The following is a 23640-nucleotide window of genomic DNA, read 5'->3' on the forward strand; positions in this document are numbered from 1 at the left end:
ATTGGTCATCAGGTTTTTCTTCACTCTTGAATCTCCAAAATATTTTATTAGCAGCTCTTACATTCCTATACAGTATGCCTTACATTTGCCAACTTTTCTGTGTTATTTGACTCCCTTTGTATTTCAATTCTATCTCGGATTGTTTTTGCTGATGTGAGGAATCATCTTGTTTCTAACTTAGAGAATCCAGATCAAAATGTATTGTACCCACTCTTGTCTAAAGGAGGATTTGATGGCTTCAAAACAATCAAGGCAGTTGACACCAAACTTAAATATAGTTAATACTACAGTATTTGAAACTGATTTCAAAACACTGGCTAATAGCAAACCCAGGTTAGCATTAACCGTAGCTAAGATTAGTGCCCAGGTTTTAACCATGTTTAACATGGGGTGGGGAAATGACTACAAGAGGGGCGTCAATATAGTATGTAAGCCCAAGGCCTGCTTCTGGCTTCTTACACCAGCACCCTAGTTGAGAACCAACCTGAGATCTACAGGTATAAGTCAGTAAAGATAAAGGGACCCCTGACCGTTAGGTCCAGTCACGGACAACTCTGGGGTTGCGGCACTCATCTTTCTTTATTGGCCAAGGGAGCCGGCGTACAGCTTCCGGGTCATGTGGCGTACATGACTAAGCCACTTCTGGCGAACCAGAGCAGCATACGGAAACACCATTTCCCTTCCTGCCGGAGCAGTACCCATTTATTTACTTGCACTTTGACGTGCTTTCGAACTGCTAGGTTGGCAGGAGCAGGCACCGAGCAATGGGAGCTCACCCTGTCGCAGGGATTCAAACCGCCGACCTTCTGATCAGCAAGCCCTAGGCTCTGTGGTTTAACCCACAGTGCCACCCACATCCCGTAAGTCAGTATACCAATATAATAAATAATAATAAAAAAGCATAGACCAGGTTCAGCAGCACTGGCTGTACTCCTTTCTATTCTTCTCATCCAGAATCCAGCTACATGTTTTATGTTCATCGCTTAGCTCTCATGTTTATTTGTTTTGTTTTCCCCCTACTACAACAGTGTCATACTGGGGGGGTGCAAACCTTCTCTCTCATGTTTTCACCTTTGCTAGAAAAACACTTTTTTATTTTTTGAGGAGTTCTACATGCCCGGTTCTGTCAAGGCACATTCTCACCTGTGGTTGGTGATGTGCTAATAAGTGTATGACTGATACATGGTTGCTGGAGATCTTCCTCCTGGGACCGTTCTTTCCAGCAGCAATATGTGCTGAAAATGTTGTGCTTGGCTTTGGCAATGTTAAACTCCTTAAGTGACTGCCATTGCCACTTTACCTTTGCTGTCATGTATATCTATCTCTGCTTGAGGTTACAATGAAAGTGGTGACGGTGGTGTACTTATCATACAGAGAGAAAGACGCTTTGCGTTTAAGAAAGTTGACGAACTTGTACTTTGCAAGCCAAAACACTCAAGTCTGAAATTCCCTGTAATTTGCTTGGTCTTATGACTTTCACTAATGCTGCAGTCCTTGGCATACATACTTAGGAAACAGGTCCTGGTAGGGAGCTCTCAGGGCTCAATGTGTCATTTCCTCTTCTCCTGCTGGAATTTGTTCTAGGAATCTCAGGAGGTGCTGTTTGCAACCAAGAGGACCTTTTCCCAGCTTTGCCTGGCGTGTCCCTGCATCCTTTCCTTGATTATCAGGGCCTCCTCTCCTTATCTCAAGAGTGGCTAATTTGTGGCCCTCCCAGCCTTTCTGGTTTCCAACTCGCATCATCCCTGGCCACTTGCATCATCCCTGGCAGGACCTGATAGGAGCTGGGAGTCCCAACAACACTTGGAAAGCCACAGATTCTCTCACCCCTGCCTTAATCCATATCTAGATAGTGTCTTGATTTGGAAGGGGTAATATAATGTGCCCTTGGTTTGGCAGCCTTTGAAGAGTGTTTTGAAATGGCTTTCTATAGAAGGCTGCAGCAGGAATTGTAGCTTGCGCAAGGCTGGAAAACGAGGAGTGGGGACAGGGAATGGAAGGGCATCCGCTAGCTAGAACATGGGTAGGCAAACTAAGGCCCGGGGGCTGGATCTGGCCCAATCACCTTCTAAATCTGGCCTGCGGACGGTCTGGGAATCAGCGTGTTTTTACATGAGTAGAATGTGCCCTTTTATTTAAAATGCATCTCTGGGTTATTTGTGGGGCATATGAATTTGTTCATTTCCCCCCCAAAATATAGTCCAGTCCCCCACAAGGTCTGAGGGACAGTGGACTGGCCCCCTGCTGAAAAAGTTTGCTGACCCCTGCGCAAAAGGGAAGCTTCATAGCCAGACACTGGAGAGACCTGTCAGGAGTAAGCATGGACCAATGGTATCAAATAGCATGGGGAACAGCCTTATTAGAAAAACTAACCAAACAAACTGAAATTGACACGGGGACAAATAGAAGAAGACACCTTCACCCCAATTTGGTTCCCCTTTATCATATATACAGCCCAACAAGACAACAACAAGAATCCCCTGACAGCATACGAATTAATCTGTCTAACCTGATTCAAAAATACACACTCATACCCCGCTCACACACAAAAACAATTCTCACTACAGCCAACCAAAGACAACCAACCACACCCTAAGCCACACCCCACCTCTTTCACCACCAAGGAAATACAACAAGTGAATATCAAGAGAACCCATGCAGGTAACACTGACACAACCCTTCACACACGCTAAGTAGAATAATAGAAGCATAACCATCCCACCCCACCCGCCACTCCCTCCTTCACCTCTCCCCCCCCCCCTTTTTCTTTCTTTCTTCTTCCTCTTCCTCCTAATTGTTTAAACCAAGAGCTCATACCGTTGACCACTGATAATGAAACATATGTTGTGGATATTTTCCCACATTTATTGTGCTATTTTTGTGATATACAAATGACATGAAAAAAACTTGGTATACTTATTTGTATAACATCATTCTTGTTTATAAAACCCAATTAAAACAGCAAAAAATAAAATAAAATGGGAAGGCTGGCATATCGAACAACAGTATTCCACACTGCAACATTTTGTTGCGGATGTAACTTGCATTTAATTGCAGTATTTACTGATTGAAGGTTCAACCACATAGAAAAATTGGCTTGATGTGGAACGAGGGTAACTGTTCTAGATAAAGTTCCCTTTCCCCACACACCCCAGGCTTGCTGTATTGATTAGCATTAGAATTTGATGGGGAAAGCTATCTTTGCTTCTTAAGCTTTTACCCGCCTATGACAAATCTGGACATGCATTTCCAGTTCACCCTCCAATGGATCAGTTCGGAAAGAAGTCAGAGGTTAAGTTCAGTGTGCCACTCTAGGGCATATGATAGGATGCTGTGTAATTAAGGTGGTTAAACTTGGCCTTCTACATGCATGGCTCAGAGTGGATTTGTTTGGTGTGTGTATTGTTTTTTTTTTTAAAAAAAAAACTTGGCAAAAGGCAAGAAGAGAATGCATGGCTGTAAAATGTACTTTCTGTGCAACAATATTTTCTCTGAAGCTCCTATCATTCCCAGGGTGCTGTCTGATCAGCCATCTCTCAGCAGTTAAGCTGGCTATTCTAAGATGACTGTAGATAAAACAGGTCAGATGAAACTACTTGCAGAAACAACTCTCCGCCTTCTCTACTAATTATATTGTTTTGTATCTGAATTAGTCAACATACCGTATTTTTCGCCCCATAGGACGCACCGGCCCATAGGATGCACCAAGTTTTTTGGGGGGGAAATAAAGAAAAAAAAATTTATTTCCCCCCCAGGGGCCGGCAGCGGGGAGAAGCGCTCTTCTCCCCGCCGCCCGCCTGCAGACCAGGTCCGGGGACAGCGGGAGGACGCGCTGCACCTCCCAGCTGTCCCCGGAGCTTGTGGGGCAGGCAGCGGGGAGAAGCGCTCTTCTCCCCGCCGCCCGCTTGCAGATCAGGTCCGGGGACAGCGGGAGGACGCACTGCGCCTCCCAGCTGTCCCCGGAGCTTGCAGGGCTGGCGGCGGGGAGAAGAGCTCTTCTCCCCGCCGCCCGCCTGCAGACCAGGTCCGGGGACAGCGGGAAGACGCGCTGCGCCTCCCCGCTGTCCCCGGAGCTTGCGGGGCTGGCAGCCAGGAGAAGCACGCGTCTCCCCGCCGTCAGCCTCCAAACCACATCAGGAGACAGTGGGATGGCGGTATTCCGCCTCTCCGCTGTCCCCCGACCTTGTGGGACTGGCGCTGCGGCTCTCCTGAAGCCTGGAGAGTGAGAGGGGTCGGTGCGCACCGACCCCTCTCACTCTCCAGGCTTCAGCGAAAGCCTGCATTCACCCCATAGGACGCACACGCATTTCCCCTTCATTTTTGGAGGGGAAAAAGTGCGTCCTATAGGGCGAAAAATACGGTATATAGTTGCGCTTTCCTTCTGTTCATGTTTTTACTTTTATGTTTCCCCAAAATGTTACAGAATTGGTTCAGAATCTGATGCCCAACCTACAAGAATATAAGCATTGTGACTTTTTTTTCTTTTTAGCAAACATGCTTGTCAGTATTCTCATAATCCAGTACTGCTATATTGCAAGAACACATGAGCCCCAAAGCAAAATGTAAGATAACAGATTCAGCCAGTGAAAAAGGTGAAAATTGACTTCAAGGTGATGATAGAATTGTGAGAAGTTAAAGCTTTGAAATTTTTTCCCTGGTGTTGTCATCCTTACTCTCTCTCTTAATTTGAATTGATGCGAATCTAAGGTAGTACAATCTCAACATTTGAAACTTATGGAAAACACAAATGTATACAATTTTCTGGGCTATTTTTAGAAACGAACCTACATAAAAGCAGCTAAAGGAACTAGTAAAGGAACCAATCCTGCGTATATTTCAGTTGCTGGGAAATTTCTCTGAATTCAGTGGGGCTTACTCCCAGGAAACTGTGCATAGGATTGTACCAAGCTGCATAGTGGTTAATAAAATGAGAGTTTCACGGTTCTAATAAGCCACTCATATGTAGCAATCTATGCCTCCCATTAACTTCTGGCCTGTTTTATCAGAATGCTGTTCGCAGGTTTTTCTTTGTCAAGGAGAAGAGCTAATGTCTCATAATATGCAACCCTTTTTTCCCCCTAGGTACAACTGCTAAACCCTTTTTTCTTCTTCTTTAGTTAATTTTTTATTGAAAGTTTTCAACATAAAATACAATAAAAGTCAAACTAGATAAAGAAAAGAGGAAACAAAAAAGAATTAAAGGCCCTTCATCACAATTATATCATATCCTTTATCCATACACAGAAAGGTAGACCCTCCCAGCTCCCACCTGGGAGCCTGGTTCTTCCCCCAGCCTCCCACCCTGGGAGACCCTTTCTACCCTCCTCTCAAACAGGGACCACCATCTTCCAACTGTTACTTTCGTGTGGAACAAGGCACAGGTGCTAAATTGATGTTTGGAATGATTACTGGACTGGGTGAAGGTTGCTAAGCTGAAGCTGAGTCCTGAAAAGACAGTATTGATGGGTAGTTCATATGTTTTGGAAGCTGGTGTTCAACCTGTTCTGAATGGGATTGTACTCCCTTTAAAGTAGGGGTTGCTAACCTGTGGCCCACCACATGTTGCAGGACTGCACATCCACATCATTCCTGACCATTGGCCATGCTGGCTGGCACTGATGGGCACCGGAGTCCAACAACATCTGGAACACCACTGGTCTTAAGGATCAGGCCTGCAGTCTTAAATGCTGATTGCTCCAACTCTGCCATTGGAGACTTCATGGCATGCTGCACCTTTTACCAGGTTAAAGTACACCAGCTGCAACCCCACCGAGGTAGAGATAGCCTAGCCACTGTCACCCATGGCTTGGTAACCTCCAAATTGGATTCGTACAGTGCGTTATATGTCTCACCAATCTGTCAATCAGTGTTTGTGCACAAACTGAAAATGCTTTAAAAACAATGCTTTGCATGTGTCATATTAGCTACAGCAGGGATAGGGAACCAGTGGTTCTCAATATGTTTGTGGACTACAATTCCCATTACCCCAGGCTAATGCATGTGACAGTTTGAGGTTGATGGGAATTGGAGTCCCAACTGCAGCTGGAAGGGTCATAGATTCACCAGCCCTGAGCTAAAGTGATGGAAAGGTTATCATTCCTGGGTCTCATATTGTGAAGTTATCTGCTGTTCTTTATTTCTATAAAGATGAAAGTTATAATGCTGCTTTTTCTGTGTGATTGGTTCATATTCCTAAAACCTGATTATGAATATATTGCTATGAGCCGGTGTGGTCAACTAGTTAGATTGGTGCAGGCATCCCCAAACTCGGCCCTCCAGATGTTTTGGGACTACAACTCCCATCATCCCTGATCACTGGTCCTGTTAGCTAGGGGTGATGGGAGTTGTAGTGCCAAAACATCTGGAGGGCCAAGTTTGCCTATGCCTGGATTAGTGGAATGGGGCTATGGCGAATGGAATTCAGATCCTGGTCATTGAACAGCCTTGGACATGTTAGCCCTTCAGAGGATAAGATGGGAATGACCCTGGCATGTCAGATTCCTTAGGCATATTGTTTGCAAATACAGCAAATGAAGGTATTGGGTGGGAGTCAAATAAGTTGTTCTGTGCTTGGAATGAGATCCATTCACATGACAGGACATCCCCTTCTGCTCCCCCCACATACCACCGGATGCTGCCTAAATCACTTTGGGGTTTGCTCTCAGTCCTCCACAACAGAAAATTATGTGGGAATACATTGCAGGAGAAGGAGGGGGTGGGAATTCTATTGTACAAGCAGACTTTCTATGTTGAATTCCACCCATTGTCATCTTCAGTGTTACCTTGATATATTTTCCAGTGGAAACCCAGCCAGATGGGTGGGGTATAAATAAAAAATTATTATTAAATTATTATTAATTGTTGATAGTAGGACGTCATTATACATACATGTGTTTTGTTTCAGAACTCCGGATGTATTAACATCCCTTCTAAACAGCATTCTTGTTCTTTCAGTTCACCTGCGACTTGCCATCTAAACATAGAAATATTTTTGTTCTCTTGCAGAGGAGCCACAGCTCAGGCACGTAGAAAAGGATGTTTTGATTCCAAAAATGATGAGAGAGAAGGCCAGGGAACTATGTTCTGATAAAGTACAAGGTGAGAGTGAAATTCATCAAAATACGAAATCTAATCACTTATGTGACCTGAATTTTATCATTTTCCAAGCTGTCATAGGATCAGTGAACATAGGTGTGTGATTTTTATCTCTCTTCTTTATTGCATGCTCAGTAAAATGCATTGTAGAATGCTGGGCTGAAATAATTTGCTGAAAAGAGTTTGCTGCAACCTGGGCACCATACTGAAGAAAGGAAGTATTCCGTACTTTTCTTTGGGAGGGTTAAAGACAGGATCATAACAATGACTGCAACACAAAATAGATTAAAAGAAATTAGGCATGCTGTTGGGCTGAACCTAGTGGTAAACATCAATGACAAATATTCTCATTTAATTTGCACTGAAGGGCCAGGGTATTGTTCCCAGCTACCTTGATTGCCAGAAACCTGGAAATCTGTGGGCATGTGCACTTGCTTGCAAACTCCTAAACAGCTTAGGGTGTACCCTTGTTTCTTCACCCCCACTGCCTTTCCTTTAAGTGTCTGTATAACAACACAATGGCATATTTGCAGAGAAGTGACGTTATCAGACGAGATTGGGCGTGTTCAGGGTAGTATGGCCGTCAGATGCTTCAATCCACCTGGAATCACTAACCCAGTTCTATACTACAACTCTCATTGAGGCAAACACATAATGGTCAGGTACCTTAGAAGAAGCTGATTAGGGTTATCCAGTATTATGCCATCTGAAATTCAATTGGAGCGGTCTTGAGAATGCTGTTGTACGCTGCATTGCACCCGTGCATGTCAGACCATGAAAGATCCTCCTTCACAGGCATTGATAATCTTCAGACTGAAGGTGGAGGAGATTCCAGTGGCTGCCAGGAATGTATCTCCCTTTGCAGAAAGCAAGCTGGAAGCTCTTTAAGAGCAGGAACCTGCTTATATTTTGCCTCTTTGAATTCTGTAAGGAGCCATATACACAGACAGACCTGTATAAAATGATAATAACTGGCAGAGATCTAAAATGATAAAGTCTGTATTTTTCTTTGTTGCCTGTAGTTAACACTGAGCTTTATACAAGTTAAATTTGATTTATAATAGTGCATGGCTTTTGAGGGAACGAGAAAATGGCATAAGACTCTCACCTCTGCATTCAGCTAAACTGCCAACGTGCAGAGCAACTCCCCATATGTTTTGGAATTGCAGGGGAAAGAGGTGTGATGTTGTGAAAATTGCAAAATAACCTAAGTCCTGTGAACAGGAGAAAAATAGAGAGGCTGAAAGCATTCACTCAGGGGAAGTAGGTCATACAACTGGGGGTAGTTCCTGTACTTCCAGACGTTGTAGCTGTTACCTTGGGTATGCAGATCACCATAAAGGACAATCAGTGATTTGAGACCTTAAAACTATTTCAAGTATTTCTCATTGAAACTTTTGACACTTAAAGAACTTGGGAACATGATTCACTGTGGTGTTAGCGTATGAAGAATAGAAATAGCTCTGTACTATAATGCTTTTAATATGAGATGTAGCCAAATAAATTGTGTGTGCATTGGATAATTCAATTGATTTGTCCGAAGAAAAGCCAGTAACACACTTTTGAGAGTTGTGCCATGTTTAACAGAAAACAAAAAGAACAATCATGCTTCTATTGAAATTACATATTCAAGACCCTGTTACAATTCATTGACTTTTTGGCTTAACATTTGTGGTGTGTTTTTTCAAGGTTACCCAGACAAAGTAAGATTGTATTCTGTTGTTTAATGTGCAATAAATATTGCCAGGTTAAGTACTTAAGGATAACTGAAAATAGAATCTGTGAAAGAATAACTAAAAGTAATTGTACATTTTTAGGTATGAAAATCTTAAAATGCTTTGCTTGGTGGTATTTATTGTGCATATAAGATTTTTCCTAAATATTTAATTTTTATCCTGGTGTGTGAATATTATGTTTAGCATACCATATTGAGTATAAATCCCAATTATACTAATCAGTGGGAGCTTAACCATTGACTTTGATAAGATAAAGATTTCCAGAGGGCCAGCCATGTTTATTTATTAATTAAATTTTTATATCACCCTAGCCTCTTGTAGCAAAAAACAACAGTTTTGTGGTACCTGAAAGACTATGGCATTTTCTGGTGGCATAAAATATTGGTAGGTGGTATCGAGAATGGTATCCGCTGCCTTGTGGGGCATCTTTGGGAGAAGAAAAGGCTAAGGAGTAAGCCCTACAGCAATCCAGAGTGGAATCCCTAAAATGGTTGGATGGTATCTTGTATGCCTCCTTCCAGAAACTCCGGCAGCCAAGCTGGTGCCAACTCTGCTTTCTTCTGCTCTGCTTTCCTTTGGACCATGCCAGTGAGGCCGAGAGGGTCATATTGTCACCTGGGCCGCCCAGGACCTCCGATGACGCTGCCCAGGCTTATGTCCTGAGGAGGTCACTTCACTGCAGCTAGCACAGTGGTTTGACTTCACGCCTGGAGGTGTACTCCATTGTCTCCTAAGACAGATGGATGCCAATCTCTCTGGGTGTGGGGGTGGGTGTATACACACATACTTTCTTTAGTCATCAAGACTTCATCCTAAAATTATTACCCCAATACGCTGCTGATATCATGAAGGCAACTTATTAGGAAAATGTGTAGCTTTGAAGTAAGTTACCTCCCTCTTCCCTGAAAAACCTGTTCCCTAACAGTTAGGTGACCCTTGGTAAATAATGTGTTGCTGAGGGGGAGGTTGGGCAGATGTTGACCCTCTTTGTGTGAGTAAAAGAGCAACTTAAGATCCAAGCCATTGTATAGGTAAAGGTAAAGGTAAAGGTACCCCTGACCATTAGGTCCAGTCGCGGATGACTCTGGGGTTGCGCTCTCATCTCGCTCTATAGGCCGAGGGAGCCGGCGTACAGCTTCTGGGTTATGTGGCCAGCATGACTAAGCCGCTTCTGGTGAACCACAGCAGCGCACAGAAACACCGTTTACCTTCCCGCCGGAGTGGTACTTATTTATCTACTTGCACTTGACGTGCTTTTGAACTGCTAGGTGGGCAGGAGCTGGAACCGAACAACGGGAGCTCACCCCGTCACAGGGATTCGAACTGCTGACCTTCTGATCGGCAAGCCCTAGGCTCTGTGGTTTAGACCAGTGTTTCCCAACCTTGGGCCTCCAGCTGTTTTTGGACTACAACTCCCATCATCCCTAGCTAGCAAGACCAGTGGTTAGGGATGATGGGAATTGTAGTTCAAAAACAGCTGGAGGCCCAAGGTTGGGAAACACTGGTTTAGACCACAGCACCACCCGCGTCCCTAAGCCATTGTATGTTTCATACCAAATACAGTGGAACCTCGGTTGTCGAACGTAATCCGTTCCGGAAGACCGTTCGACTTCGAAAACGTTTGACAACCGAGGTGCAATGGGCGGTCAGCAATTTCAATGGAGAAAGTGGAGAAACGTGCCTCAGAAGCCATTCAACTTCCGAGGTGCGTTCAAAAACAGAAGCATTCACTTCCAGATTTTCTGTGTTTGGGTTCCGAATCATTCGGCTTCTGAGATGCTCGAAAACTGAGGTTCCACTGTATTGGTTGGTTTCATGTGACAATAACATGAATGTATGTATGAATGCATGAATGCATGCTGTCTCTAACACTGATTTTGCTGTTCATTGAAAAGTTACATTCTTATTCCCAACTGCATTGCAATCTGTTAAGAAAGCTATGGAATATTGAATATAGGTGTTCATATAATTGTGATACATTGTTAAATCCACAGTATTCCAAGTTTGCACTTCCACATATGTTACTTGATTGTGTTGCCTAGGTGTGACTAAAACACAAACAAGGAGAACTCCCTTTCTGTATATTTTTATTAATCTTATTACTCTGCTGCAAACAGTCTTTTCATTTTCTCCCTTACATCAGAGATTAAGTGCTACTGAGTTACAAGCTCTATAACGTATTGAGCCAACTTTGTTTACAGGATCTATCTCAGATTTAGACTCTCAATTCAAGTATGTGTAATTAGTACATTAACTATTTTCTTTTTAAACTAGCATTTCAGTGCAAGAACGTTCACATTCCACTTAGAGACAATCCTTGGTACACTCCGCACTAGTGAGCATGCAAACATGGTCTCACCTTTTCCTGTGCTAGGCTCACTTTCACTAAAGCCTGAATATCCAGCTTACAACAATGATTTGTCACGTTTTCAATAAAGTGGGGAAATAGGCTTTTGTGTATCTCTGCACCTGATGACTCTTTGGAGACTTTCACATTTGCACAGTCTGCTGTGGCCTGCCTTCTGAAGGAGAGAGTTCAGAAGCTCATAACGCCTGTCTTCAGTCCACTGGCTTCTGTTACCATGCAGACTCTGTTGAAGGCACTGATGAAGACCTGTAAAACCCAGCACCCCGTCCTCTCGCCCTGTGATTGACCATAATTTTCTTTAAGCTCAACCAGCAATATTATCTTAGATAGGGAGCAGGTGGCGCTGTGGTCTAAACCACTGAGCCCCTTGGGCTTGCTGATTGGAAGGTTGGCGGTTCAAATCCGTGCCACGGGGTGAACTCCCGTTGCTCTGTCCCAGCTTCTGCCAACCTAGCAGTTCAAAAGCATACCAGTGAAAGTAGATAAATAGGTACTGCTGCGGTGGGAAGGTAAACTGCATTTCTGTGCGTTCTGGCACTCGTCATGGTCCTCCTTGCGCCAGTAGTGGTGTAGTCATGTTGGCCACATGACTCGGAAAGCTGTCTGTGGACAAACACGGCTCTCTTAGCCTGAAAAGCAAGATGAGTGCCACACCTCATAGTCGCCTTTGACTGGATTCAACCGTCCAGGGGTCATTTACCTTTTTTTACCTACATAGAACCATAGAGTTGGAAGGTACCACAAGGTTCATCTAGACTCCCAAGATAGGGCTCAAACCTTTGACCCTGAGGTTAAAAGTGCCATGCTTTACTGACTGGCTTATTAAAAAAAATAATTGGGGAAGCTTTAGGTTGTACTGATCCATATTATTTGTAGGCATTCATTCAGACCAGCCTTTGCTTAAATTAACTTGTAATATTTTCCATTTGATGGGGTAAATAAAACGAGAAGAGAGAGAGCAAATTAGGTGAGAAAACAAAAACAAAAAAAATCTTTTTTGCTTGGGGTTCCTGCTAACTAGAAATCTGGACAGTTAATCTAGGAAGACAGTTTTGAAATTGTGGTCACCTGATGTCTTCTGGAACAGTGTAAGAGAGCTCTGAATGCTGGGAATCATTTTACACACATGGTAAACAATGCTAATGTTGGACAGTCATTCCCTACGTTACCCAAAATATACATTATTTTCTACTTGGGTTTTGTCCTCAATAATTGGTTATTGACATTGGGGGGGGGGCGTTTAAAAGAAAATCATTATGGGATTCAAAAGGGGAGTTTATTTCTATTGTTATTAGGTCTTTGTTGATGAAATGGCCACATTTTAATAAAAGCAAGTGTATTCTGAATATTTAAAGTGTGCAGTTGTGATAGTCATAGATCTATGGATTGCAGAATAACCCCATACAGTTACAAATACTTGGCCAAGCCGAACAGCTATAATTAGGAAAGTATTCTGGCAAAGGCTGTTTCCAAATGCCACCATTCTTCCTCTCCCCAGGGACAGCATTGATACTTAGTAAAGTTGATGGAATGAAACACCACTTCGGGCTTTCCTAAAGTAGAGTAAGGCCAATGTCAACCATTGTTTTAGTAATACACACTTAATCAACAGTCCACTAGTAGCTGGGATCTTATCTGTCCCTCTAGGGGCCACCTGCACCAGAGCATGACCCTTGCACCTGACACATCAAGCTCCATAAAAGGAGAGCAATTCCAAATCCTTGGGCAGATGTTGGCACTGCCTGTTTAAATGCCCAAGGACACCTGGAAAAAAAAAACACTTTAGAAATGTCTTGTGTTCTCTCATCAGAAACACAGATAAGGAAATGTGTGAAATACTTAGTAGCATCATGCTGGGATAGGTTTATGCCCATCACTTCTACTCGCTATTAATTAAAAAAAAGGACCAGGTTCTATTAACTGAACATAATATGTGTCAGAGGCTAAGGCAGAAGAAATGTCTTGGCACAAGTACATGGGGATCTAAAGTGCCGTTAACACAGTTTGATGCGAGGACTTGAGGTGCTAAGAGAGCCGGAGTTATATAGTTTAGAGTGTCGGGCTAGGAACTGGGAAAGCTTGAGTTCAAATCCCCACTTAACCATGAGGGTCACTGGATAGTACTGGACCACTCACTATCTCTCAGCCTAGCCTACCTTGTATGGTCATTGTTGGGAAAGAATGGGAAGTGGAGAGCACCATGTAAAGGTAAAAGGTAAAGGGACCCCTGGACGATTATGTCCAGTCAAAGGCGACAATGGGGTTGGGGTGCTCATCTTGCTTTCAGACTGAGGGAGCTGGCGTTTGTCCACAGATAGCTTTCCAGGTCATGTGGCCAGCATGACCACACCGCTGCTGGTGCAATGGGACACCATGATGGAAACCAGAGCGCATGTAAACGCCATTTACCTTCCTGCCGCAGCAGTATCTATTTATCTACTTGCACTGTTGTGCTTTTGAACTGCTAGGTTGGCAGGAGCTGGGGCAGAGCAACGGGAGCTCACCCCTTTGCAGGGATTCGAACTGTCAGCCTTCTGATTGGCAAACCCAAGAGGCTTAGTGGTTTAGACCCTAGAGCACCATGTATGCCACCTTTAGCTCCTTAGAAGGATATAAATTTAATTAATAAATATTTTGAGAGCCTGAGATACTAGTGCATTAGCAAGCTGCTTTAAAAAACAACAACCCTGTAAATTCACTTCCACATTTACAGTTACTTTGGTTTATCATTTCTTCAATACAGTAATGCCACAGTTTACCTGCATTTAACTGTGCCCATTCAGCTTTATGTGGTTGGCAAAATAGTTTTAGAAAGGGGGCAGGTGTCCAGGGTAAAAATACATTGGCAATCCCATCTGCCATTGAACCCACTGTGCTTTAACTAGTATGTGATTTTGGCTTTAGATGCGATTCCCCCAAATGTAACCCCCATGTAAGTTGCTGGCTTACTGCATTGCAAAATGCTCGACTGATTTTTGAACCAAGCAATGTATTGTATGCTATTCCCTCTTAATTTTTGGAGTGTGCTTTAAATCAAATACTAGCGGTGGTGTCACTATTATTCTTTTGTTTCGTTCTACTTCTGTTTTTATAAAGTATGGGATTAAAGAGCAGAGATGAAAATGAAAGGCAGTATTTTCCATAGTTTAGAAGGATGCACATGACTGGCATGAGCCGAAGTGAGACTCAGGCTTGTGCTATTCACACACTTCATGAGTATCAGTTTTCCTGAATCTCATTTTGTTGTGTTTTCTTGTCTAGGGATCTTGGTTTGTCACAGACTCTGGTCAGTTTCAAAGCTAACCAATTTCAAGCCATAGTTTATGAAGCTGGCTTGTTAAACTAACAGCCTGTTTGGATATACACTAAATATTTCACATGTAGCCGTTTGAACTCCCTGCCAGTAGAGTAGCTTCATGCTACATATCTGCATTTATCATTACATCATGCAATTCAGGGAGCATAGTGAAATAAACTCGTATAAACACATCTCATCTTATGAGTAGACAATGGTATGTGCTAAAGCTTCAGTGTGCATTCTTCAATACAGTATTGTAATGTGTGAAGCATTCTAGAGAAACTGTGTGAAAACTATACTTCAGACAGAATTCCTTATGCTGTGGCTGATACCACCTTCTGCATTAAACAGTTATATGTCGCTACGGTTCATTTGGATATTTGCGTTCATTGATGGAGAAAACCTAGATACTCATAGGCCAGTATTAGGGATTCCAAGGAAAGTTGGTTGAAATGAAAGGTGTGGCTGAGCAAAGACTTTCCCTGTTTGGTTTTTCCATGTCATTTCAACCCAGCTGATCGCAAGAAATGGGTCAGGCAGCTAACATTAACACCGCAACTGCATGTATTTTTTTTTTTTTCCCCTTAAAGGGAATGGAACAGCTTTTGCGAGGACAAAGAGAAATGAAATCACTTTCAGTGAAAGAAAGAGGCCTCATTATAGCCACCAACAGCAGTTATTGACAGCTACACTTCCTATTAACAAGGAGCATTTAAGAGTTTGGCTGTTGGATCTTTGGACTTGATCTAATTTGCTCGCATTAATTAGTTTCTTTTGAGCACAGACACTTGGTGCTCACAGCTATAGATTTAGATGACTAATTAGGACAGAAAATTGAACAGAATGGGGTAAGGCATTAACCTTCAACCATTACCAGCTGGGGCTCTTTTAAAGATGACAAAGTCCAAATGCTTCCTATTCATATAAGGAGTATCCTAATGAATATCAATTTCAGCCAGGTTGCCTTATTCTTATCAGCACTGTCTTAAATTTTATATTACCTTCAATAAAGTTTTAATTGCATCTCTCTCATTATCCAGATTTTTAGTGTAATGTCCAAAGAAGGCAAGCATGATGGCAGATTAACTTGTATCTCCTCAATTATCTCTCATATTGGTTCTTTAAACAATTGACATTGGTCTAGGGCTTTAACCAAGACTTGAATAATTTGGGGTCAATATGCCATTACTATCTTAATCATTATAATGTAGGTAGTTAAGCCATCAAGTTAAAACACCACCATTAACTGAGAGGTGTTTAATCCTGACACATTCCCTGAATATATTTGCATTAATATCCGCAGCAAGAACTCTGATACAACCAACTCCTGAGGCTTAAACAGTAGCTTGCTAATTAAGTACATCTTTATCATTAGCTATTCTAATGATATGCGAGCAGTGTGGTGATGTGTTAACATGAGTATCTAGGTTCAGGAGCAGGAATATTCTTTGGGCCCATAAACAACATGCATCCTATGCATGCTTACTTGAAAGTAAGTCTTCATTGAGTCCCATGGGTAAATCATAAGATTGGTTTGTAAGAACTGACAGACTCACATCCATAGAAGAACAATTATGTGTCCTTTAAGAGAGAAGGTATTGAAAAGCTTCTTAATTTCCCCAGTGAGACTTCTCAAAGAGCTTCTCTGTTATAGATGACACTGATGCTGGTAGATTCTTCCACACTGAAGAAGGCTGGAGGAAAGTTCAAACCTTCTCTGTTTCTTATTCAGTAACATCTTTGGAAAATAGTTACTGACATGTAAGACTGTATCCACCCTAGGATGACTTCTGGAATATAATCTAGGCTGGTGGTGGCCAAACTCGGCCCTCCAGCTGTTTTGGGACTACATTTCCCATCATCCCTGACCACCGGCCCTGTTAGCTAGGAATGATGGGTGTTGTAGTCCCATAATAGTTGGAGGACCAAGTTTAGCCACCACTGATCCATTATGATTTTTCTAGGAGATAAATGGGTTTTAGTCCTGGTGAGAAGGAAAGCAGGGTTTCAATCAAGATCAGAACTTCATAGATGCTCCATAGTGTTTCAGTGGATGGAGAAAAACTGGTGGCCAGGGTCAGAGTGCTTTTAAAAGGGATGAAAATCTTTGCCTCTCAGATAATGGTCATCATGCTGAGATGACCACCATCACTGTGTCATCTAGGTTTTAGAGTTCAGTGTCACCGCTTCGTCTCTAGTTTTAAAATCCCCAGATCTGTGCCGCAGCTTGTAACCTTTATTTTTGACCCAAGTATGTATTTTCCTCTGATTTCTCTTTACTTTCACTGATGTTGATTAATGCCTGTGGTTCTTGCACAAGCCTTTACTGTTAAGGTGCTTGGGCTTTCAATTGATGCTTAGGATGAAAATTGAGTTTCATACATAGAATTATATTGCTAAATCCATTAAGAATGTGATGCAAAGAGAGAGAGCTCATTTAAAAACAAACAAACATTAAAATATAATAATACTAATTTTTTATTTATACCCTGCCCTTCCCGGTTCAGAAAACCGGGCTCAGGGTGGCTAACAACAAATTTAAAACACTTAATTTTGATACAACAAAAAACAGCATAAAATACAGTATAAAAGTGTGAATAACAATAAATTCAAAGTTCTAAAATCAAAGTTCTAAAATCAATTTAGGGGAAACTCCATCCAATAAACATTAGATGATCACCAGGGCTAGCTGGCTAAATTAATCCTATTGTGGCCAGCAAGGAGGCCGGGGAGAATTAAGTGGTATCCCAGAGTGGGTAATCTTCATAAAAGGGAAGGGGGAGGGAAGGAAGGGGAATAAAAGATCGGGATAAATTCAAATTGAAAGCCAGGCAGAATAGCTCTGTCTTAGAGGCCCTGCAGAAGGAGGTTAAATCCTGCAGGGCCCTGGTCTCATGGGACAGAGCATTCCACCAGGTTGGAGCCATCACTGAGAAGGCCCTGGCCTTGGTGGAGGATAATCTGACTTCCTAAGGGCCCGGGACCTGTAAGGGCTATACGTTGATTCAATAAAGCAGCAGTGGCTTAAAAGAGCGGGGCGGGGGGGGGGCTGAGAAGCGTAAGGATTGAAGGCACTTGTTTCAAAGCAAGGTGGATGAATGGGGGCTATTGCTCCCGGAGCTCCTCCACATTCTCTCTACAATGTCTCATTTACATTGACTTCTTCCTGGGGCACCAAAATACTTCCAACAAATACTGACACAGAGATACTTTTCTGATGCTGCATTCGGGTTGCGCTCCTTCCTCCTTGGAGACCTCTCCCAAGCCCTCTTCGGATGTTGAGAATCAAGTAATTATGCAGGGGTGCAAGAAGGAGAAAAAAAGCACACAACTTCACGTCCTCCCCATTTGGTCACTGTCTCTAAGTTGGAGGGCGACCTTCTGAAGTAGAGAGCTGCTTCTACTCCTGCAGGCTTCTGTGGTTGTGGAACCCTGGAAAATCTACAGGTTGTCCAAAGTTCATTCTACCCAGAGTAAACCTATTGAAATAAATAGACATGACTAACTTGGGTCCGATGGGACGCGGGTGGCGCTGTGGGTAAAACCTCAGTGCCTAGGGCTTGCCGATCGCATGGTCGGTGGTTCAAATCCCCGCGGCGGGGTGAGCTCCCGTCTTTCGGTCCCAGCTCCTGCCCACCTAGCAGTTCGAAAGCACCACTAAGTGCAAGTAGATAAATAGGTACCGCTTTCTAGCGGGAAGGTAAACGGCGTTTCCGTGTGCTGCACTGGTGCTGGCTCGCCAGAGCAGCTTCATCACGCTGGCCACATGACCCGGAAGTGTCTCCGGACAGCGCTGGCCCCCGGTCTCTTAAGTGAGATGGGCGCACAACCCTAGAGTCGGACACGACTGGCCCGTACGGGCAGGGGTACCTTTACCTTTACCTAACTTGGGTCCATTAATTTCAGTGGGCTTGGTTGGCTACAACCCTAAGCATACTCATCACTTTGGTTGCTTTGTTGCATGATTACTTCACACAGCTTCTGAATGCCTGAAGAATCACTCCAATCTACTCTCTCCCTGCCCCTTAAAGCATTTAAGGTGTGCAGTATCTGGCAGTGCTTTATTGCAAAACTTTGCACAATACAGTACCTTTTTTTTAGTCCAGTGATGATATTTATTGGCTAGCATAGCTGTATTTCAGGACGCGGGTGGCGCTGTGGGTTAAACCACAGAGCCTAGGACTTGCCGATCAGAAGGTCTGCGGTTCGAATCCCCGCGATGGGGTGAGCTCCCGTTGCTCAGTCTCTGCTCCTGCCAACCTAGCAGTTCACAAGCATGTCAAAGTGCAAGTAGATAAATAGGTAACGCCCTGGCAGGAAGGTAAATGGCGTTTCTGTGTGCTGCTCTGGTTTGCCAGAAGCAGCTTAGTCATGCTGGCCACATGACCCGGAAGCTGTACGCTGGCTCCCTCGGCCAATAAAGCGAGATGAGCGCCGCAACCCCAGAGTCGGTCACGACTGGACCTAATGGTCAGGGGTCCCTTTACCCTTTATAGCTATATTTGAGGATCTTATTAAATTATGCTTGTGTCTTCTTTCCAGACAGCATGCAATACTGTGTTTGCTTTTTGTAGCTTTTAGATGCCCTCGCTATTATGTGTAATAGGTTGTCATTGTCGGTGTGTACTCGGCAGTGTGTAAACGCAATAGCTTTTAACAAATTGTAGGTAGGGGTGCGAATTGTGATTATGTGTGCTTGTCACTACACTCTGTATACTCATATACTCTGTATCCGCACATGCAGATCCCAGCTTGTGTAGGATTCACTTTCATGACTTGTGCAGCATGGCACTGCAGTGTACAGTTGGTCTCTATACAGATGTCATAATCGCAATGTAGATGTTGTGGGTGGAGTTAGCGGCATGTTCACAATTCTCCACTCCCCAGTTTACAGTTGCCCAGAGCTACTGCCACAGAATCATAGAGTTGGAAGGGACCACCAGAATCATCTGGTCCAACACCCTTTCAGGTTTACCATGCTGGAAAAGAAAATTCAGTTGTGTGTAAATATCCTATGCTCCTTTTCCCCTTCACTCCATCTCTAGATTTTTTTGTTTTGACTTCTGCTGCAGAGAGATGAACGAATCCTTGCATTCACTCTTGTGCTTACTCACTAGTGGAGACGCAAATTCTCTTTTTTCTTTTCTCACTTCATCCCAAATCGCCTAAGATTGGAGGGTTCTGAACCTGGGGCTTTACATATGCAGAGCACATGCTCTTCCGCTATAGCCATTCTTTGTTGCTTACACTCTTGCAAAATATTTGGAAGTTGTCTTACTAAACCATAAAATCAGATCAAAGAAAGCATTTGGAACATGGAGGCAGCATCTGCTGATTCCCCAGTCTCTCCCTTGTTCGTCCTCTCCCTGCCTTCCCAAATGTATCACTCGGTTACTTGTTTACACTAGTTAGTCTGTCATTGGTGGTGGTTTGAGGATTTTACTTGGTTTTGTTTCAGAGCAATTAATATTGCACTTCTAAGTGAGAATAGAAATATCTGCAAATACTGTGGCATATGTCACTTCGACACTCTAAAAATAATATAGCAGTGACATGTTGCTAGGATAGCTGCATATGAATGCGTATTGTTGATGAATGCTTGCAACAGTAATATGAAAATAAGAGAAAAGGGGGGGCTTCTTTCTCCTGTTTTGGCAATGACATATGCTTTACAGTCAAGAAATCTGCTTTATAACTGCTACATATGCCTAACATTAAAGAAATCTGCAGAAGCTGCTTCAGTCTCCCCCCCCCCCCTTGTTTCATTCTACACTGTGGACTAATGCAGTTATCTGTGTGTTTGTACATAAATAAATTTCACCAGGAAGGTCTTACTATGTTTTCTGTACATATGTGTAAATATTTATATAGAGTATAAATTATTAACACTGCCCTAAGGTTACTTTCACACTAGAAATAGGTTGTTTTTCTACTGTTGAATCTGATGCATCTTTTCATGGAAATTATTTACTTTAGTGTTGGAAAACTGCTTCTGCTTTTAATCAAAAGAGCTACCCATTTAAGTAATCCTCATTTTGCATTCAAAGCTACCAGTCAATTGAATGGCTTTCCAACAAATGATGTCAGTGGACCTAATAAAGGAACCATTATTTCTCTTCAGTTGTCAACAGTTTAAGCGGCCCTCCTAACCCCACCTACCTGGACGTAAGCCACATTGAATTTTAATTCTTTGCGGACATTGGACTGTGCTATTAGACTATGTGCCTTCAGAATTTAAAAAAAATCACACTTTCTAAATTACAAAATTCTGAGTTTTTAACCAACAAAGTTCTGCAGCACCTTAAGATTGGATGAATTTGTACCGTGGTTCATGAAAGTTTGCTGTAATAAAATCTGTTAGCCTTTAAGGTGCCACAAGACTCTTGGTTGGTTTTGCTGCCTTTCTGTAAGCTGTAAATGCACTTCAATTACATAAATAAGTTTTAGTATTAACCTATAACTGTAGATACTGCAAACAATAATGTGCCTATCAAGCTCAGACTCTGCACTATAACTGATGGCACTATTCCTCTCCAAAACATGCTTAAATCTTTTCTTTTCTCGCATACATGGGGCAGGTGTAGAAGAATGAGATTTGACATGCCTGAAGCAAACCACTCAGCCAGACCTAGCCTAGCTAAAAATACAGTGTACCTTTTGAATTATAGTGTATAGGTCATTGGCTTACAGGACATGCATGTTAACCTAACATTAACACATGGCCTTGGACCAACAGGTAACTGGTGCACATTCCTCAATAAATCTTGTTGAATCTCTGCACACATGGTTTTAAGTAAGGCAGCAGGGGTTGGGAACTTGTCGGGGGGGGGGTCCCCTCCTGCTGGATGTTGTGGGGTTCCAGCTCCTATCGCCTCCAGCAAGCATGAGCAGTGGCAAGGCATTATGGAAGTTGCAGTCCAACAGCATCTGGAAAGCCAGTTCATTGTCCCTGGTTTTAGCCTATAAAACGGCTCCAGAGATCCCCATGCCAATCTAATTGTAGTAAGAGTAAACAAGAAGCATAGAATTGTAGTGTTGAGAGGGGTTCCTTTCAACCCTCTGCAATGCAGCAATCTCAAGTAAAGCATCCATGACAGATCGACATCCAATCTCTGCTTAGAAACCTCCAAGGAAGGAGAGCCCACCAGTTTGCAAGGGAGTCTGTTCCACTGTCCCAGCAGCTCTTACTGTCAGAAAGTTCTACCTCAGAATCTGCTTTCTTGTAACTTGAAGCCATTGGTTTTAGTCCTAGCCTCTAGTGCACATATAGGAAAACTCCGGCCCTCCAGATGTTTTGAGACTACAATTCCCATCATCCCTGACCAATGGTCCTGTTAGCTAGGGATGATGGGAATTGTAGTCTCAAAACATCTGGAGGGCCAGAATTTGCCTATGCCTGCTCTAGTGTAAGAAAAACACTGGGGCCTCATTTGATCAGTAGAATTTTTGGTATCTGGTGGGCGGGGCTTGTGTGTTATGCCCCTCCCTTCAGTGTGTTCCAGTTAAGAATGTCAGTTAAGAGGGACCAAGACTTGCCTCATGTTATTGCATTGAGTTTCATGTTGCTGTATTTAGTTTCTCTCATTACGTTATTTTGTTACAGTGTTATTAAAGCTTAGTTTACATGTACGTGAGCCACTTATTTTTCCTCAAAGAAAAAGAAACTGCTGAAGAATGGTGGACTATCCTAAAGTTGGGTGAGTGAGGGAATATTCCCAGTTTGCCAGGAGTATTGATTTTGTTAATCATCCTCCCATCTAGAGCAAGAAAAAACAAGCTTGCTCCATCTTCGACTGTTCCTCATAAGGCTTGGTTTCCAGACCCTTGATCATCTTGGTCACTCTCCACTGAACATGTTCCAGCTTGTCAATGTCCTTAAATTGCGGCTCCCATAACTGGACATAGTATTTCAGGTGTGATTTGACCAAGGCAGAATAGAGTGGCACTGTTGATCTGGACACTACACTTTTCTTGATGCAGCCTAGCATAGCAGTAGATTTTCTACATGTATTCGAATTCCTAATATTTAAAGTGGTGCTAATCAGCTTTTTGTCAAATGGAAAATACTTCTGTTTAGCCAGCTTTTAGAACTGCATTTTTAGAACTAGATTTTGCTGAGCAACTGAAAAGGAAAAAAATAGTCAGTAAATTGGCAGCACTTTTTGTCAGTCCATATGGCTTCCTGCCTAAATCAGCTGCTACTCACTGACAAAGTAGGTTTCTTTATTGAAACCTATGGAGTGTCATGTAACTAAGCCCTTTACTTCATTTAATCTTTGTATGGTATTCTAAGGTTTTTAAGGTTTGTTCCTTAAAAAAATGTTTTAAAAAATATTTCCATGCGTTTTTCAGTCTTAACATTATTACATTGGGCATTCCAGCACAGAATAAATGGAGTGCGTTTTGCAGTTAGTTGCACAGAAACTTCAGAGTCATTCCTTCATCACACTTTATTCGTCAGTTTATCCATCCCAATGATATCTGGAACGTCTACAATTGCTGCTGTTGACTCAGCTTTCTAATGGTGAACTAATATGGTCTTACCAGCAACAAAAAAATAGTTTGCAGTAATAACTTAATAGCCTGAAAGGCAAATAGTGCAAAAGAAAAATGTCCTTTTTTAAAGTCTTGCACCAGTTATTTGAAAAATACCACTTGTATTTAGCTTGCTAAACATTTGCTTCATTGTGTCATTTCCAACACCTAAAAAATGTATTTTTAAAAATAAAAATAAAAATGGGAAGAGTGTTGGTTGCTTAATTTGTACTGTACAAATTAGGTGACTTTGAGGGAAATAGTCTGATCAATATACAGATCTTCCACCATTTTCTGTAATGGAAGCTATTTCATAAATTCCATGCCAAAAAATAGTCACTCTGTCTCAGTCACTAGTTTTGACTACTTCTCTTTCATTCCAACACTTTTTCCTATTTTAAAATTGTTCACCCCGTAATGATTTTAGGCAGTTGACTTCTCAAGCCTATACATGTCTACTCAGAAGTAAGTCCTATTGAGTTCATTTGGGCTTTCCCCCCAAATAAATACATGTAGACTTGGAAATAAAGCATTGGTGAAATTAAAGATATGGGGGGGGGGTCTTTTTAAAATAATTAAGAAACTGATTGTTTAGGCCTACTCTGAAA

The 23640-nt window shown here is 42.6% G+C and overlaps 1 protein-coding gene across 2 annotated transcripts in view; it reads left to right on the top strand.

The window, feature by feature from the left end:
- The window catches only part of CMC1 (C-X9-C motif containing 1), a 43630-nt gene that overhangs the window by 2808 nt on the left and 17182 nt on the right, over positions 1-23640 (top strand). The window contains exon 2 of one of the 2 annotated variants that reach the window (XM_081834024.1): positions 7006-7098. In XM_081834024.1, the coding sequence (XP_081690150.1) occupies positions 7006-7098 (93 nt within the window). Of the gene's footprint in view, positions 1-7005; positions 7099-22082; positions 22195-23640 lie in introns of those variants that run through there. The other variant, XM_081834025.1, reaches the window with a different exon arrangement.

Source organism: Podarcis erhardii (genome assembly GCF_964252035.2).
Source record: "Podarcis erhardii genome assembly, chromosome: 12".
Taxonomy (NCBI): Eukaryota; Metazoa; Chordata; class Lepidosauria; order Squamata; family Lacertidae; genus Podarcis; species Podarcis erhardii.